The sequence below is a fragment of the Postia placenta genome (genome assembly GCF_002117355.1).
Source record: "Postia placenta MAD-698-R-SB12 unplaced genomic scaffold POSPLAscaffold_20, whole genome shotgun sequence".
Taxonomy (NCBI): Eukaryota; Fungi; Basidiomycota; class Agaricomycetes; order Polyporales; family Adustoporiaceae; genus Rhodonia; species Rhodonia placenta.
In genome coordinates this window covers 672,196-688,721 of record NW_020169851.1, presented here as the reverse complement: position 1 = coordinate 688,721, position 16,526 = coordinate 672,196, and the positions used below count along the sequence as shown (strand labels likewise).

The window sequence follows — 16,526 nt, the reverse complement described above, 5'->3', positions numbered from 1 at the left end:
CATGGCCAGTACCAATATGTTAGCTTTCCATCCGTACACCAACGCTTTCTCCCGTTCGGGTACCCCCCAGCTCCGAAGTCGGAGAATTTGCCCTCAAATTGACAATCACTGCATATAAGTGATTGTTTCACAACATATCAACGTGCGGAAAAAGCATTCTGAGGGATGGTAAGCCCGCTCAATATGACAAGTTGCAATACTCGGCCTGATGAAACATCGTTTACTTACAGTGGCTACCAGACCAACACTGGAAGCTTAGACAGTTACAGGATCCATCGGTTCGTCCTCCATTGATATACAGTAATGTAACATCTCTCACATCAAACCTTTTTTTTGATCCTCATGCTACGCATGCCGCCCACCATACCTCCCCTTCGCCATCTCCATCAGGCTGCAGTAACTCTACCTGCACCTCGTTGCCGGGGACAACGTACACAATACCACCCTCTTCAAGGTCGAGGGCATCACCTCCAGCGCTCACACGCACCTTCCCCCGCGTCACAATCCCGATCGTGGGTCCACCAACCGCGCCCAGCCTCTCGCGACGCCCGTCCCCGCCAACGCCGCCCGGGCCTGGGCGCAACGACGTGCCTAGCACGGTGAATTCCTCGAGAGGCGGGTCGTACGCGCTCGTGCGTCGCTGAAGCGAGTGTGCGTACGGCTTCACTGGCAGGGCCCAGTGGGAGGCAGGACGCGCGGTGTAGGTGAGCATTTCGAGGAAGATGGGTACCTGCTGCTTGATCTCTTCAGGTGGAGCGAACGCAGAATTCAGGACATTGTCTGAAACAGCCATACACTCGATGATGTCTGCGGTGTACCGTTACACATGACATGTTTGCGAGAGTGTCCTCGATACTTACCTCCCTCAAGGTACGCGTGCACCTCGTCCGCGCCGATGTATATCGCCTCTCCGCGTTTCAGCGTCACGAAATTCATGAAAAATGTTGTTGCAAAGACCCCGACGTCTCCTGGATACTGTTCCGTGACCTTGCGGACAAGGCGCGCTTGCGTTTCGTTTAACCCCTCAACTGCTTTTGCCCCCTCCTTGACACGCTGTGCGAGCGCTTCAACATGTGCCTTCGCCTTTCCCTCAGCCCCGTGCGTTAGCAGCGCCGCGTACACCTTTTTGAGGCCCTCTCGTGATGGCGAATGTACGAAGGTGTCCACCGCCGCGCGGTCGCTGATGGCATCGCGCAGTTCGCGGACGTCCTTGAGGTTCGCGGCGATCTCCTCAAGAGGCTTGAAGCCCACGAAGCCCGTGAATGAGATGTCAGCGTCCTCGCCCGGGAGCGGTTTCCCGATCGCGACTGCAATTTCAGGCTTGTGGTTTGCATCTGGTGCCAGATCGGGCTTCTCTTTTTTCAGGCGTTCGCCAAGGCTCTTGTCAGGGTGGGCTTGCAGCGGGAGGGCCTTCTCAATGCTGAGGATCTTGAATAGGAACGGGACTTGCGGAGTGTCAGGCCATTTGTCGTGCACTGGTGCACCCAGGAGGCGGGCTGGGTCGGTCAAAATGATGGACTGCAGGGAGGTTGATGGGGTTTTATAGAGGTGTGCTGGCCCGTTCTTATGTGTTCCCATCCAGACCTACGAGAGTTTGCACGGCCTCAGACTAAAAACATCACACAAAGACATATACACACACACCTCCGCGTATGACTCTTTCTCGTCGAGCTTAAATTCAGGCCCAACTGCGTTCGGGGCCAGTCTCGCGGCGAGTGACGCGCTACCCGTCCGCCCCCATGGATACTGTTGTACGGCGCCTTTGAGGCGAATAAGTGGGCTGCCCGCTGCGTCGATCGTGGTCTTCGGCATTGTTGCAGGTCTATTCGAGATGAAAGGAGATTATGGACGTCGAATAAAGAGAACTGAAATGGGGATATTCGGCGCAGCTCCAATATATACATCGGGGACAAGAGCGAAGAGGAGGTGACGTCACACGCGAGAGGACACTGGCGCGCCTGACGCGTGTCGTGCGTCATCACGTGGGCGCGCCACGAACGTGTCCCCACTCTTAGCGCTGACACCGATTGTACTCGGAGGTATGCATCAATCCGAGTGGATTATAGTCCTAACATCCTGTTATTGCGTTTATGTAACTCTGGAGGACAGCTCACTTTAGTCCGTGAAGTTGCGCCCCTACGTTGACAAATCCTGGACATGACCGGGTGGACCCGACACTCGCAACCGTTCAAAAGACGAAGCAGTGTGCTGATGCCTATCTTCCTGTCTAGCATCACTATACAATCACTTTCAAATACCAAATTTCAATGCAGTGTGGTAAGACCATGTTTTTTCAGCCTTCTCACACATACGATAGTGTCAGGCACATGTCACTTGATAGGCTACTCTAAATGACATTCTTCCTCCCGATACATTGCAATCATTGTTGGAACTGTCTGACGTCGTCTATTCCCGTAGGGTGATGCTCTTGTTTCACCGATCAAGCACCAAGAGCGCGGCATTCATAGGATCTTGGATTTGAGAATTAGTGCGTTTTGTTTACCGCCTGTGGTGCAAACACATGACTCATGTCAGATATCAAAACACCCATAGCATCGATAGGTACTTCACAACGTTCGCATGTTGTAGCGCCATGAGGCCTATCACATCGCTTGCGTGTCGGCATTTGTGGCTCAATTTGTTTTTTCCAGATCCCGAATTCGCCGTGAAACGCAACCTAGCGCACTGGGAAACTGGTGAAGGGTTAATGACGAACAGGCGGCGCATCATGGGCACGAGCGCTCCGCCGACGTCACGCTCATGAACGCCTCTGCCGCTCGTCGACGCGCCGTTCCGTGAAATGCAGCGAGCGGTCCCAAAGCGTCCAACCGATTAGCACACACCCTCAGGCATCTGACGTCTACTGTCCTGTTTCAAGTGGTCTTGGCATTGTTTCAACTGCGTAGTGCGCGCAGGTCCGATGACAGTGGGCCTGAGGCCTTGCCACTATGAGCTGACGAGCTACCTAGTCAAATGCCACTGACTCCCGAATATAAAGGTCGACGCTTAGCTGAAGACGTGCCCCGCCAGCACGTCTAGTACATCTGTAGCCACAGCTGAATTCTGGTACGCATTCAGATCTAAATCACAACATCCGCAATGCGTCCGCTGACCTTCAGCGCTACGTTGCAGAACTATCGACACAGAATGCGCGTTTCCATCCCCACTACCGCTCTCGCAGTCCTTGTCGGCTTACTCCTCGTGTGTGCGGAACCGGTCCCAGCGCCCTCGAGCACGACGTCTAGCGTCCCATGTGCCGGCGAAGGAGAAGAGTGTACCACGACTCATGATCCGGGCTGCTGTGCGCCATTTATATGTAACGATGTCCTTATTTTTGGAGCGTATGGTACTGGGGTGAGTCAAATCATGCTCTTGTTGTCACAAGTCCTTATGGATTTGCGTTGCATGCTAGACTTGCACTCTCCCTCTGGAAACTCCCTGAACGAGGCGCTCTGCACGTCCTGCATTGACACCGCATGTAGTAGCTTGCTGGGCATGTCCATGTATTATGTTCATACACACAATTCGAGTCCCCATCAGAAGGAGTAAAATACTAGGGAAAATGTATTCGCTAATCGTCATCTCAAATTACCTCAAAGCTCGAACATGTCAGGGAAGCGGGACTCAGGGATTCGGTCCAGCCTATAGTTCATCTTCATGGCGGTGCTGAAATAAATGTATCACAAAAGTATTTCCCTGCTGCGGGAACTGGCAGAATATCTCGTGGCAAGCATTTTCAGCATCCATTCTGCCTACGTCGTGGCAATGTCAGTTATTGCATATCATGTTCCAACACTCCCAGAGCGGTCATGCTGAAGGCATACCAGTTGCACTCATTGAACGCAGGCTGCTTGCACGGCAGAACCGCCGGCTATCGTCGCCGCGATCTCTATGATGTTTACATCCTGAAGTCGTTCTATAGTCTGCAAACGGAACAATCATTTCCTGAGATGCAATGTCACCTGCAGAATATTGCCACTTCCACTGTACATCTTTTCATGCTGACTTGCGTATGATAGTAATGCAGGCTCCAGCCGATACATTCATACCATGTGACGTTAGACGCGATAGTAGCAAATCTCCTAAACTTACCTCAAACTTAACACGATATCGTCGCTTGCCCGTATTCAATAAGACCAAATGGACCATTTAACACGGTTTCAAGTGTATTACCATTCGAGTGGCCCAAGACAGTACCTGTGCATGTGCGTGGATGCCACCCTTCAAATCTTCTCAGATTGCGCTTGAGTTTGCCATATTGCAATCTCATTCCTATTCGTCGGTCGATCGCATGAGATACGGCTTGAAATGACTCAGAGCGTACAAGCTACATAGAAACCACACCTTTCATACCGATACTATGTGATACGAGCATAATTCTCTCTACAGGTCCAAATTTCTGTCATCAAGCGCGTCATAGTCGTGATTCTCCTCAAATTAAAACCGGTGCATCTGTCCAACATGCTGCGCGAAGCCTCAAGTTTGCAGCCCAAACAAAAAATCACATCGACGGAGCATAGCATTATATGGTTCCGACACTGCACGTTTTCGTCATCAATCGTCGAAGCGAACGTCTGCTCTGGAAGCCGGTCAATGTGACAGTATGTGATATTGGCGTATTCGGTCATCACTGAGACGAACGCCTGCGTACTCTATGGCAGCCCGGAATATGAGCCACATCCGACGTCTCGAATGGGAAGGTCAACACACCTGATGGCGTGTAGACCTTGCCGAGGTCAAGATTTTCAGTCATCCAACTCGTCTTCCTCTTCACTCTCGCTAGCCCCTTGTTTCCCGCTCGACCCTGTACCCAGGAGATCGGACTCCACCATACCCACAACCATATTCATCGCAGCACGCGACAATTTCGGCATCGGACCCGGACGCAGTAGCGGATGTCTGGCGGGGTCAAGCTCTCCCTCTTCGTCGTCTTCCTCTTCGTCGTCTTCCTCCTCGCCGGCCTCTTCCTCATCGTCCGACGCCTGCGCATCGCCCTCCTCGACCGACTGCGCATCTCCCGACTCTGATTCCGAGTCGCTCGTGGCTGAGCCCCCATCGGACGATGCTTCGTCCACAAAATCCGAGTCCTCCTCGTCTGAGGCTTCGTCCGCGACAGGTGCAACAGCCTTCCCCTTCCCCTTGTCCTCTGCCGGCGGCACGTCCCGTTTGCCAAACAGGTGCCGGTGCTGCCTCGCCCATCGCGTGATGCCCTCCTGTTCCTTCCCGTCCACCATCCCAAAGTCCACGTCCACTGTCCGCTCCTCAGGCTCCTCGTCCTCCGCGTCGTCCTCAGCTGCTTCGGCGACGCCCTCGCCCTCGATACGCCGCAGGATAACCGAGCAAGTCCGCCCTGTGGCGCTGATCGTGCGCACACCTTCCACTTCGCCTGCGCTCCCGTTCCGCGCTAGGTCGCGCAACGCAAAGAATTCCGCCGGCCGCCCGTCCCATAAGACGCCCTCGGAGAAGAACCATAGCGTGCCCGGCTTCGCGCCGCGGTACGCCTCGACACCGGCGACGCCATCTACACCTGCATTTCCGGGTATTGCTGAGCGGAAGATGTCCGTGGACGGCTCCAGGACGCGGACGGACAGCCGCTCAAGGAACGAACGCAGTGATGATACGACAGGTGTGCCTTTCGGATGAGTAGTCGTCTGTGGCGTGCCATCGGGGCCATACCCCGTCGTGCTGAAGGTATTTGGTGTCGCATCGACTCCGAACACTATTGGCGGCGCCTCGTCTTTCGCTTGCTCCTTGGCGGCCTTGCTTCCGCTAGTAGGTACGTCGCTCGGCATGAGAATAATGGACCAGTGCTGTTTTGTCTTCCCGCGGGTAGGTAATAAGAAGGCACGACGGATCACAGATAGCGCAATGGGCAGATGTTCGGTGGCATGCGTCGACGGATGTGTGATCCGGAGGGTGTGCTCGTGCACCGTGATATCGGCCTTCTTTCGGATCGGCGACGTCAGTGAGAGTGCGTGCAGGGTGAAGAGTGGGAGATCATTCGCGATGGTACTAGAGGCCGCAGTGTCATTGTCCTGCGAGGTTTTAGCACGCTTGGCGTTCGTGACCGGCTCGTCATCGCGCGCGCGTTTACGGCTGTCGTGTTCGCTGTCCGAGCTCAAGTTATTATCCTTGAGCTGATGCACGCGCTGGGCGACCTCCTGCTGGGCAGCAGTCCAAGATGAACGTAGGGCCTGCGGCGCGTCCTCAGGACATTGCGCACCTAGTACGAAGCGCAGCAACGTGTCCACGGTGAGGAGTGTGTCATGAGGGAGCGCAAGGAGTTGGTTCCTGAGTGGACTGGGCGCAGATGGCGCGAGCGAGTTGAAGAATAGTGCATCTATACCCGCGTTAGGCATGATGACGGGCGTGGCCTGTTGAGTATGTAATCAGTGCTCGAGAGTCTAGAAGAGATAAAACACGATTCAAAAGAAAGATCACAGTCGTCAATCCAAGTTCACAGCCGTCAATTCAAGTGAAAATGCACATAAATCATGAAAGGCAGTGTGAAAGACACGAGGTAGGTCCGACTAAGCAAGACACGGAGACAGAGTGCGTGTACACTGTCGCCTCCATTGCATCAGCACTCCTCGTCAGTCAACAGAGCGAAGAGCCCGCAAACGGACTCGAGAAACTCGTACTTGCGATATATGTGGCAAAAGAGTATACATCAAGATACTACCCGCGCGCCAGGTATCCTGCGCCACTATAAGGGTATGGGAATGTATTTAGCCATAAGAAGGGGTATCTCAACGTAGGCGAGAGATCAAGAGGCACAAATCGAAATATGCACGGGCGGTATGCTGCCGTCGGACGTTGACCGTGTCAGGCGGTGGTGCGCAAGCAACAAAGTAAGTTTGATAGCGCAAGGCGGAAACACATCGTATAAGCACCGTTGCCAACATTTTTAATCAGGGCGGCCGACACCTTGACCAGTCGGAAATGTGGGACTCGCTGACGAGTGAGCCGACGAGCGAAGTCAATCACGTTGAAATCTCCATTCTGCGATCAGGTACGGCATCGGCGGTGAGAGCGCCTCCTTAGAATCCCACTCGCGTAGACAACAGTCCCCGCCCCCATAACAGCATGCTGACCAATGTGTCCATGAACGACAAGCAGTAGATTGGGATGGCTTTGAGGTCATAAGCCGCAGGCAAAGGATAGCACGTAGTCAGCTTATAGAAGGCCATATATTTGGCGCGGAGGAAGTTCCTCTGCTCGTGACAGGATATCGCTCGGCTGTAGCATGCTAACAGGCGCGACGCCGTGGGTGCAGAGTATGGCCGTGAACTTGGACTAACTGCACACATCTTCCAACTATGAGCGAATTCGGCGTGATAGCCGGAGAAGAAACCCGAAGACCCCGTGTGAACTCTGTTGCGAGCGCTCGCTGGATGGGCAACTGAGACCGCAATGGTGGTTCAACTCACCTAAGATACCTTCAGGTGCGAGGAGCGTCCCCGCGACGAGATGGGGCCTGCGAGTGAGGGAGTTATTCGTGAGACGCTGTGAGCTTTGGCGGGAGAACACAGGACATGTAATAGAAGATCTAGGCCCTGCGCACGAGCCTAGTGCCTGGGTCCGTGCGCTTGCCGCATGCGCCCAGTCCTTCGGACGCGCTTGACGTCCAACAACATAAACGCAACAACCAGGAGCAGAAACTCACCGCGAAAAGAGGGAGAGCGTAGGAGGACGAGACCGACGCGTGCCGCCACAACTTGAACGCGCCACGATCGCGACGCGTGTCCCGAGACGGCGGGAGCACGTGCTCTTCAGACGCGGTCTCGGTCCGGATATAGCCGACCCAGAATTCCGAAGGCGCCTCCTCGAACTGCCTGTCGGACGACCAGTCGTTCTTGAGTCTTGACGACGAATGAGTCTTACCTCCAACTCTAGCTGGGCAACAAAATGCGAAATATTACTGTTGACTAAGGGCATTCGTCACTACTGAGGTCTCACGAAAGGGTTCGAGGGTCTTCGATGCCAACGACTGCTCCGGAAATTCGTCGAAATGTCGCGAATCTGGGTGCTGGTTCCTCAACCAACCAGCAGGTACGTCTCCTTCATGACAGATGCGCACTTGGCTGGGCGAGACGGCGCCGCGGGCAGCATCGTCTACCATCGTGAACGCTTCCTGAACTTTCCACGGCCGATGACGTCGTGGCTAACCGCCCTCCGTTGCACGGTATATAAGGACTGTTCTTGGGCAGTCCCCTCTCCCCAGCAGAACACATTTGTTTGAGACACTCGCTTGAATACGCTCTACTTCACTCCACACCCTCTTCTTTCTTCACGATCATAACGACTCAACATGTCCCTCTCGACCTTCTTCTACGAGCCTTTCTACTCCCTCGCCGACTTTGACCGCCTGTTCGACGAGGCCTTCTCTGCCCGTACTGGCACCAACGCTGGGTCACAGAACAACAATCGCCAGGTCCAGAGACAGGACAGTTCCTCAAGGTTCCTTCGCCCAAGGTGTGTTTACTTCGTCCATTCGCGCGCACACTGCCTTACTGACCGAACATTCACAGGATGGATCTTCATGAGGACGCCCGGCAGAACACTGTGACAGCAGCGTTCGAGCTTCCGGGTCTCAACAAGGACAACGTCTCGATCGACGTGCACAATGGTGTGCTGACGATCTCTGGCGAGTCAAAATTCTCGAATGACCGCGACGAGAACGGCTACGCGGTTCGCGAGCGGAGGTACGGCAAGTTCTCGCGCGCGATTCCACTCCCGCAGGGAATCAAGGTAAGCAGTCTGTCTGCTTGACGCAGAGAATGCCGTAAGCTAACGGACATGTCCACAGAGCGATGACATTCGTGCATCGATGGAAAACGGCGTGTTGACTGTGACGTTCCCGAAGACGACGCCGGAGACGGCGCCGAAGAAGATCACCATCTCTTAAGAAGCTTCAAGATGGGTTGACGAACCTGGAGTACTCGGGTTAGCAGGATGTCTGCTGTGTATACTGTAGTATTGCGGGTTCGAGCGTAATACAGCCCACATGTTTGGGAACGTCTTCTGAATCTCCTGGGGTGACTCTGATACCATTAGAATGATCATCAGGATTGTGGTCGCTCGGCGCCATCAACTGATAACAAATGCTACCGACTTGATGGAATGGAGGCTGTCTTGATACACGCAGCGGGCTGGACCCGTTGCCCGGAGTCCTGACATGCTCTGGACATTGCAGCTGACATCCCATGTTGATGTTCGGAGTACGGCGCGCCCATGGAAAACACTATCCCGACCGTACATTGTCCGGAGCATGGCTAACTTCCGGACCTTGCGACGGCCCCTACTGTTATACCTGCAATGACACGGCCCAATGTTCTGCTCTGCAGCCGCTAGACTCTGCACTGGCCGCTAGATCCGAGAATTGTCTGTTGTTTGGCTTTCGTGGCGTCCACTCCGTAAGACGCTTTTCGGAAGCGCCCCCCACAACTTCATCAGCTCGTTCACCAAGAATAATCCATTAAGACTCCTACCCATAAAACGCTTATCTCCCTCAGCTGCAATCAGCCTTGTAAACGCTAAATGGCGGAGTCCGAATTGCCGAACAAACAGCGTACATTTTCAGGGGTCTTGATGACGTCTATTACTGAGGGCTCGATTTCGTCTAACTTGTGTTTGTCAAATGTGCTAGGGTTTCATGAAGGCTGTGATACAGCATGTACAACCAAGGCTTGCTCTACAGTACGCCCGTAAATGACGATCATAATGTTACTTGTTGGCATTGCGCTAGACCGCAGTAAAGTCATACATGTTAGCCATTCGCAAAAGGGACTCAGCGTAATGCTATATCGGCAGCTTAGTCACGACTGAAGCTGTACTTTCTGACGAACTAACGCCTCCATCAGTGCAGTGCCAATGGAGAAACCGAACAAACGAAGACACACCAAGGCGTGCATTGCCATGTCACGAATGCCACGGGTGCGCGTTTGACTGAAACTACAGCTCATTACCGACACGTACAATATACCAGTGAATGTTTCGCTCCATGACCTTGTATCAACATTAGTGTCAGCAGACGTGTATTCGCGTGGTCGTTCGATAGCGCCCACACGCTCATTGATAAGCTCAATAAAAGAGTTTCCTCTGTTAATGCGGAGAAACTGGCATCAAGCATCATTTCATTCGATGGCAATGTACCAACGTGCGTCATGCTATTGAACGGGATACATCTTAGGCCAGCTCTTCGAAAGCGATCGGGCCCAGGACAATGGCGAACGGCCATTGACCGGGAAGCCCTCTGTAACCGTTGGCTCACACGACTGCTGAAGACTGCCGCAGGAGTGGGCTTCCCTCAGATGGCTTAGATCAAGGTGCAGTCTGCTTCACTGCTTCGACATGCTCCGCCAGTACAAGATTGCCTCGAGGCTAAGGGCTGCCGCAGGGCACCTTTTCCTCCATCCCTCCTCGAATTTGCTCTTGGCCTCTCACCGAAACATTGCGCAGCCCCCGATATGCGTGGAACCATTGACGTAGACTCTCGTATGGCGTACGAGTTGCGCCTCCGCGATGTCGCGACCAGCCGCGAAGAGGCGGATGGGAGCTATCGCTCGCTGGATGATACACATCGTTTGGTCGAAGAGGTCCCTCGAGGATCGACAGACGAACCCCCTCGCATCTGGACGTCGTCTCCATCCCAGATGCTTCATGCAGACGAGCACAAGCGTTATGGTAGGACGAGAGAAGAGTCAAATGCTACTGTAAGCGCAAGCAGTAAGAGTCCATCATAGTAGGCTCACGCAATGCAGCTCAACAATGAGGATGAACCTGCTGGAAGAGCTAAACGTGCTTCCATGCGTAGAGATGAGGTTTGCTCCCATTCTAATTTCATTATCCGTTAATATTACTAATCAATTTTAGCCTCTCCCTCAGACATCACCAAAAGGAACTCGACAAAGGATGAATTCCGAGGGCCTATCAAGCGAACCGCCGATTTGGGCAGCGTGCGCCGAGATCGTATGGGCACGTGAGAGTGAGATGGTAGAGAAATGGAACGCCGAGATTGATGCCCTGCTTGTATTCGTAAGGCTGTTCTTTGTTCATGCTTTGAGCATCCGGCTGACTTAACGCACACACTATGTAGGCGGGTCTCTTTTCCGCGGCGTTGACGGCGTTCAATGTACAATATCTCATTTCACAACCTCAGTCTCCGCCTAGCAATCCCACACCGCAAATCACCATTCAGATACCTGCCCAACTGATTTCTCTTATCACGGACGCCGGAAGTCGGAACAACTCCTTTGCGGACCCAATATCAATAGTCCTTGCGTCATCAAACAACTCATCATCAAACAACTCGGCTTTGACTACATCGTCTATTGCCGTCAACACTCTCTGGATTGCGGCGCTGGTGTTTAGTCTCGCTGCAGCTTCTATCGCCATATCAGTCAAGCAATGGCTGAACCAGTTCACAGCTCGCGTTACCAGCATGCCCCGCCAGAACGTAGTGGTCTGGTACTCTCGACGGCGCGGTTTCGTGAAATGGAAGGTTGAAGCCATCATCAACCTCCTTCCAATCCTCCTGCAGATCGCCCTCGTTCTCTTCCTGATTGGACTCATGGAACTGATCTGGACGATCAACATGGTGATATTCTACACCGCCATACCATTCGTGGCGCCCCTTCTACTGTTCTCCCTGTGCACCTCGGTGTTCCCGGCCATATCGGCGGACTGTCCGTACCGTTCTCCGCAGGCATGGTGCATAGCTGTTTGTGTTCAGTGGATCAAATCAGGCCTCGGCATCGGACGTCGGTCTGTCGACTGGATTGAGTCGGAGCGCGACTTTGTGACATCGCAAGATCATCGCTTCGCAGACCCCATGCTACTCGTGGAGGCGGACGCGGCCGTGATGGACGAAGTTTTCCTGAAGACGGTCATTCAGCCATATATGGCTACGTGTTCACTGGATGACGCGACTGAGATCCTCTTCGGTATCTTCCAGAACAGAATCCACGGCATCTCTGACAGCAGATTAGCGTGGAATGTTGATAGGAATGCGTTAACCACTATAGCGCGGATGACATTCGACTTGCTCTACCGGTTCGTCAACAACCAATCCTCTCCTTCATCCGATGCCCCACCACAGAAGGCACCGATCAACATACCTCCCAAGCTTGTGACCGTTCTACAGAAGCTGATCGTTGCAATGCATGCGGATCCACGCGCATCAGTCTTCCTTCGTCTATTGCGGTTCCTCACGCGAGATGACCATCGCCTCTCAGTGGATGTCTTTAACCGTCTTGTAGACGTTGTTCTCGAGGACGCTCGAGGGTATCTGGAGCAGGGAAGTCGCGTCCATGATGGTACGAGCCACTTGTCACAATTTCCTCTCCCCTGCTGAATCTGCGTAGTGTATGATTCTCTTTTTAATCTGCTCGAAAACAAGAAGGACATTTTGTCAGGCCGTGCGCGTAGCCGCTTGATGCACATCGCCTTTGATAAGTCCGATTGGCTGGCCATCCTCATCTCCGAATCAGGTGCGTCGAAGCAGTTCGTGTCCAAGCGAAGTTCCCTCATCACCGATTTTATCAGAGGACAGGCTAGAAACACTTTTATCACATATCCCCTTGGCTTTTCAGGGCAAGGATGCAGCAACCTTCGTCCGAACGGTCGTCATGCTCCTGCTCTTGTGTCGCGAAGTAGCAGCGTCTGTTCAACGTCGCATTCGACGCGAGCTGCATATGATGCTTACTTTGTTGCAAGACCGTCCTGGCACTGCGTCTTCATCTATTCTTCTTCATGCAAATCAACGTGAACCCGCGGCAGAGGAAGCTGGAAGCCCCAACGGAGACATTAGCCCACTGGTAATATTGGAGGACTGCCTCACAATTGCTGAGAGGGATTCTGTTGGCGCACAACTACGTGGCTTCTCGGCGTGGAAAAATCTGATCAGACTTGTCCGCCAAGGGGGCACTGTGACATATGACACGTTCATTCAGCACGCCGAGGACATATTCCTGACTCGTGGAGACGCATATAATCTCTGGCTTGTCCTCTAATGTCTTTATCCTCTTCATTCGCAAATACGTGTTATGATGGATCAGGGTATACGTTGAAGCTTTAGATACCTCAAGTATGAATGATAGAAGATGTCTGCATTATGAATCGACGCAATATGTAATGTAGTATAACACCCGGATAGATACATTCTACCCATTGGTTTTGGCGTCCGGCGGCGTTACCCCATGCTACCAATATCATTTTGAACATACAAGAGCATGTTCCTTGTCACGATACTTTGAACGAAAAGGAGTCCGGATATATAGTGCGGGTCAGGAACGCCAGGGGTGCGACAACATCGCGCCGATCCCGACGCGATAACGCGGTGTCATGCGCGCGCGCACACGCGGGGCGAACGGACGTGCTTGGCCGTCAACACATATGGACTTTGTCGTCGCAAGCTATCAAAAATGGTTTGTACCGTGTTCCTCTGCGTGACATAGATTAATGGAAGAAACACATAGATCAACTTCGCGAGGCATTAATTGAGGACGGCTGGATACGCGCCCTCGACATACTGCTCACTGATAGATCAACTTCGATCGCATTGAGGAAGAATGCACTGCGGTGCTTAGAGGACTTTGCCAACACCGAGAACATACCCATCGTCATTGCTCAGATATTACCTACGCTTTTGCGTGTCCTCGAAGGTGGGCTACAGAGCCTACGAGAGATTGCCTCGGACACAATGTGTACTTTGGCACGCTCACGTATGTGTTGGAGCGAGTCATCCTCCTATTCTGAGCTAATATTCCATACAGCGCCACTCAGACAGAACATACCAGCTATTGATACTCCTGCTTGGCTAGTAGAGCGTCTGAAAGAAGATCACTCAATAAATAATGCAGGCCCTTTGATAAGCGTGCTACTGCAACTCACGAATTATGGTACGTCGCGTCACGTCGTATGATGTGTATCTATGAAAGACCAAGGATACAGATGATTCCCGAGATGCATTGCTCCAATATCGCACCGATTTCGAGAAGGTGATCCAGGAAGTAAGCTCGTCCGGTGTGTTTCAGGTTCATAACATCGAGATTGAAACTGCTTTGTGGAAGGCAAGGGTTGCTGTTCCGAACTCAGGCCTGACGATGTAGTGTGTAGCTTGGTATGCTGACCCTTGATCTCGTAACTCTATGTCGCGACAGAACACATATCAATTTGTTGTACTGTTTTGCATATCACCAATATTTGTTTCTCATTTGTTTCTCAGCAGTGATTCATCCTGCACCCACATGGAGTCCAAAATCTGCGACAGACAGCTTGGCGTACACATAGAGCTATAAGTGTTCGAGAATCAAGAGCGTTGACAACACACCGACAGTCAATACTTACTGCACATAAAGACTGAGATCAACAGCTGGAGGAAAGATAATTAGATTGCAGAATTGGATACAGTGCCTGGAACCAAGCCTACACGGACTCCTGTAACAGGGTTGCAACCACGGCAGGGTGAGATGTGAAGCCTTGGCGACTTCTCACATGATATGATGAGCTACAGACATTCATTAGCCCGTGTAAATCCCGTATCTCGAGGTCGGGAAGCTTAGCTTGAACTCACCGACTGACATGAGTAGTGCCAATGAGGTGAATGAGAATCCCAACAAACAGGCATAAGGAGTACTTTATCCATCAAATGCGTCAAAAGCTCAATCGTGCTGCGTTAGGGTTCGTGTTACAACAGCGAACACAGAGCGACAAGGTCAAGCGAGATATCGCAAGGAACTTCCCCGGCACTAACTCCTCTACGAGATGGTGATGCTTAAGGCCATCTCCAGCGTCGTGCTCGGTCATGTCGCGGATAAGACGCCGTTCCCCATAGATGCCCCGATGTTCTCGCTCTGTGCACGCGTTCGTCAGTTCAGTCCTAGAGAGTTAACAAGACAAAGTGCTTACCTTTGTAACTTGCGGATGTGGGATCGCGGGCGAGAGCCCGCCATACCGCCGCTCATATGGCGTAAACGTTCTCTTCATGACAATTTAAGAGCTTTGACTCGCTGAGATTTGTCAGGATGCTACTGTGCACGTTACGTCCATGTTGAGACCTGGCAGATCGATTCCTGCGGCAAAGCGTGTGCACGGTCTATTTTGTTGCGTCTAACGTCGTCTGAGGAGTATCCGTCTGAGGCCTATCCCTTCCTCAGTCTCATGCCCGCTTCCTCCAACATACGTCGCTCCTCTCCGTTAAAATATTCTGCTGGATATCCCCATGGAGTCTGATTTATTCATAGATCAATCGACTTTATGCTTCTCTCAGCGAAATCAGTAATCTAGTCGGCATACGAGGCACAGCGAACATAGCTTGGGCAGAGGAACTTTGAGAGGCTGTCCTGCCTCTAGGCCTGACGATTATGGTTTTGTAGCCTGATGTTGATACCAGTGTGAGTATGAGAAGTATTGTCGGACAGATAGTCGAATGGGGCGAAGGAATAGAAACCCCCGTAGACGATAGTCGAGACATGTTGAGTCGTTAAGGTCGTGTAAATTCAAAGGGGAAAGAATGTAGAGTGGAGTCAAACAGGTCTAGGAGCGAAGGTGCTCCTTTCGCTGAGCGATTCGAGGCAGGGCCCATCACAATCAATAGTTCGATACCAGTCCTCGACCTCCGATCGGGTAGTACATAGGTGCTCGGGCGAACACTTCCACCCCTCCCGCAGCAATAGCACGCGCACAATCGCAGGTACGGCCGCCAAGCCTAGCACCTTCATGAGAAGAACATCAAGAAGAGCCCCCGCAGTCGGACCAGGATCGCGTCCGCCGCGCACCTCAGCAGTGTGTGGACGATGTCCTCAGCCTGTATGCAGCAGCATCACAGCAAGACGTACGTTAGGAAGCGACTGCGGGAGGTATCGCTCAGCATAGCGTTTTCGTTCCACCAGGAGGTTGTGGTCGGATAACAGCAGCTTCGGGAGTGCAATGACCGCGAGGTGATGAGATACGGACATGCGCATATGGTGATGGAAGGTCAGGGTTTTGCGCGTCGACACGCCACCACGCGCAGAGTCCAGGAAGCCATGTAGCAGAGTGGACTTAGAAGACGAGCCCGTGGCTGCCTGCACGGTGGCATCCATGGCGCCGTCTGAGATGCGATCTGGGGAGGTCATCCTGGAGAAGCTGACGCAGTTCGACCTGCCCAGCACAACCATGAGGTCCCCGGCCCGCAATCCCTGATTCAGTATTGAGAAAGCGGTGGCTTCTCCCGGGGCACGGTGCTCCAAAGAATCCCGAAGTGGTAAACACAGGTTCCGGAGGGCGAGTAGCAGCCGGCGGTGAGCTAGGAATTCAAGTGCTCAGTCTCGCTGAACATAGGCGTGACAATGACACCCATCTGTAGTCCTAAAGCCGTGGCGGAGGTAGGCGTGTACGCCTGCAAGCACTCGCAGCAGCGCCCCACCGATGTCCATATTGAGAAGGAACTTCGAATTTGACGAAAAGCGCTCAGCGGTATCAGCGATGGCACGAGAGCGCTAATTGTTGGTCAAGTGCATTTTCCTACGGTCAACGAGGTCAGC

General features: G+C 52.9%; 5 protein-coding genes across 5 annotated transcripts; 2 read left to right on the top strand and 3 right to left on the bottom strand.

Annotated features, from left to right (window-relative positions):
* Nucleotides 1-340: 340 nt before the first annotated feature.
* POSPLADRAFT_1158299 (hypothetical protein) lies at nucleotides 341-1,812 on the bottom strand (the record flags this gene model as incomplete). The annotated part of the gene is made up of 3 exons (XM_024487303.1): nucleotides 341-807; nucleotides 861-1,584; nucleotides 1,645-1,812. The coding sequence occupies 3 exons, from the start codon at nucleotides 1,810-1,812 to the stop codon at nucleotides 341-343; spliced, it is 1,359 nt and encodes a 452-aa protein (XP_024333835.1).
* Nucleotides 1,813-4,970: 3,158 nt separating this feature from the next.
* On the bottom strand, nucleotides 4,971-6,359 carry POSPLADRAFT_1104522 (hypothetical protein; the record flags this gene model as incomplete). The annotated part of the gene is made up of 1 exon (XM_024483260.1): nucleotides 4,971-6,359. A coding segment is annotated over one exon (1,389 nt), but the record flags the coding sequence as incomplete, so codon positions are not given.
* Nucleotides 6,360-8,232: 1,873 nt separating this feature from the next.
* On the top strand, nucleotides 8,233-9,026 carry POSPLADRAFT_1068009 (hypothetical protein). Its single transcript, XM_024482257.1, has 3 exons — nucleotides 8,233-8,475; nucleotides 8,532-8,751; nucleotides 8,810-9,026. The coding sequence occupies exons 1-3, from the start codon at nucleotides 8,312-8,314 to the stop codon at nucleotides 8,906-8,908; spliced, it is 483 nt and encodes a 160-aa protein (XP_024333833.1). The 5' UTR covers nucleotides 8,233-8,311; the 3' UTR covers nucleotides 8,909-9,026.
* Nucleotides 9,027-10,469: 1,443 nt separating this feature from the next.
* Nucleotides 10,470-13,013, top strand: POSPLADRAFT_1050420 (hypothetical protein; the record flags this gene model as incomplete). Its single annotated transcript, XM_024479978.1, has 5 exons — nucleotides 10,470-10,715; nucleotides 10,876-11,037; nucleotides 11,099-12,317; nucleotides 12,366-12,491; nucleotides 12,718-13,013. The coding sequence occupies 5 exons, from the start codon at nucleotides 10,470-10,472 to the stop codon at nucleotides 13,011-13,013; spliced, it is 2,049 nt and encodes a 682-aa protein (XP_024333832.1).
* A 2,705-nt stretch (nucleotides 13,014-15,718) lies between these two features.
* POSPLADRAFT_1157988 (hypothetical protein) lies at nucleotides 15,719-16,418 on the bottom strand (the record flags this gene model as incomplete). Its single annotated transcript, XM_024487261.1, has 3 exons — nucleotides 15,719-15,808; nucleotides 15,840-16,288; nucleotides 16,337-16,418. 3 exons carry the CDS (start codon nucleotides 16,416-16,418, stop codon nucleotides 15,719-15,721), a joined length of 621 nt encoding a protein of 206 aa, XP_024333831.1.
* Nucleotides 16,419-16,526: the final 108 nt, after the last annotated feature.

What these genes read in the sequence shown, in the direction of transcription:
- POSPLADRAFT_1068009 (XM_024482257.1), top strand. Translation starts at nt 8,312, where the DNA reads ATGTCCCTCTCGACCTTCTTCTACGAGCCTTTCTACTCCCTCGCCGAC. An exon ending in TCAAGGTTCCTTCGCCCAAG is followed by an intron (nt 8,476 to 8,531) that starts GTGTGTTTACTT and finishes GAACATTCACAG; the next exon opens with GATGGATCTTCATGAGGACG. An exon ending in CACTCCCGCAGGGAATCAAG is followed by an intron (nt 8,752 to 8,809) that starts GTAAGCAGTCTG and finishes ACATGTCCACAG; the next exon opens with AGCGATGACATTCGTGCATC.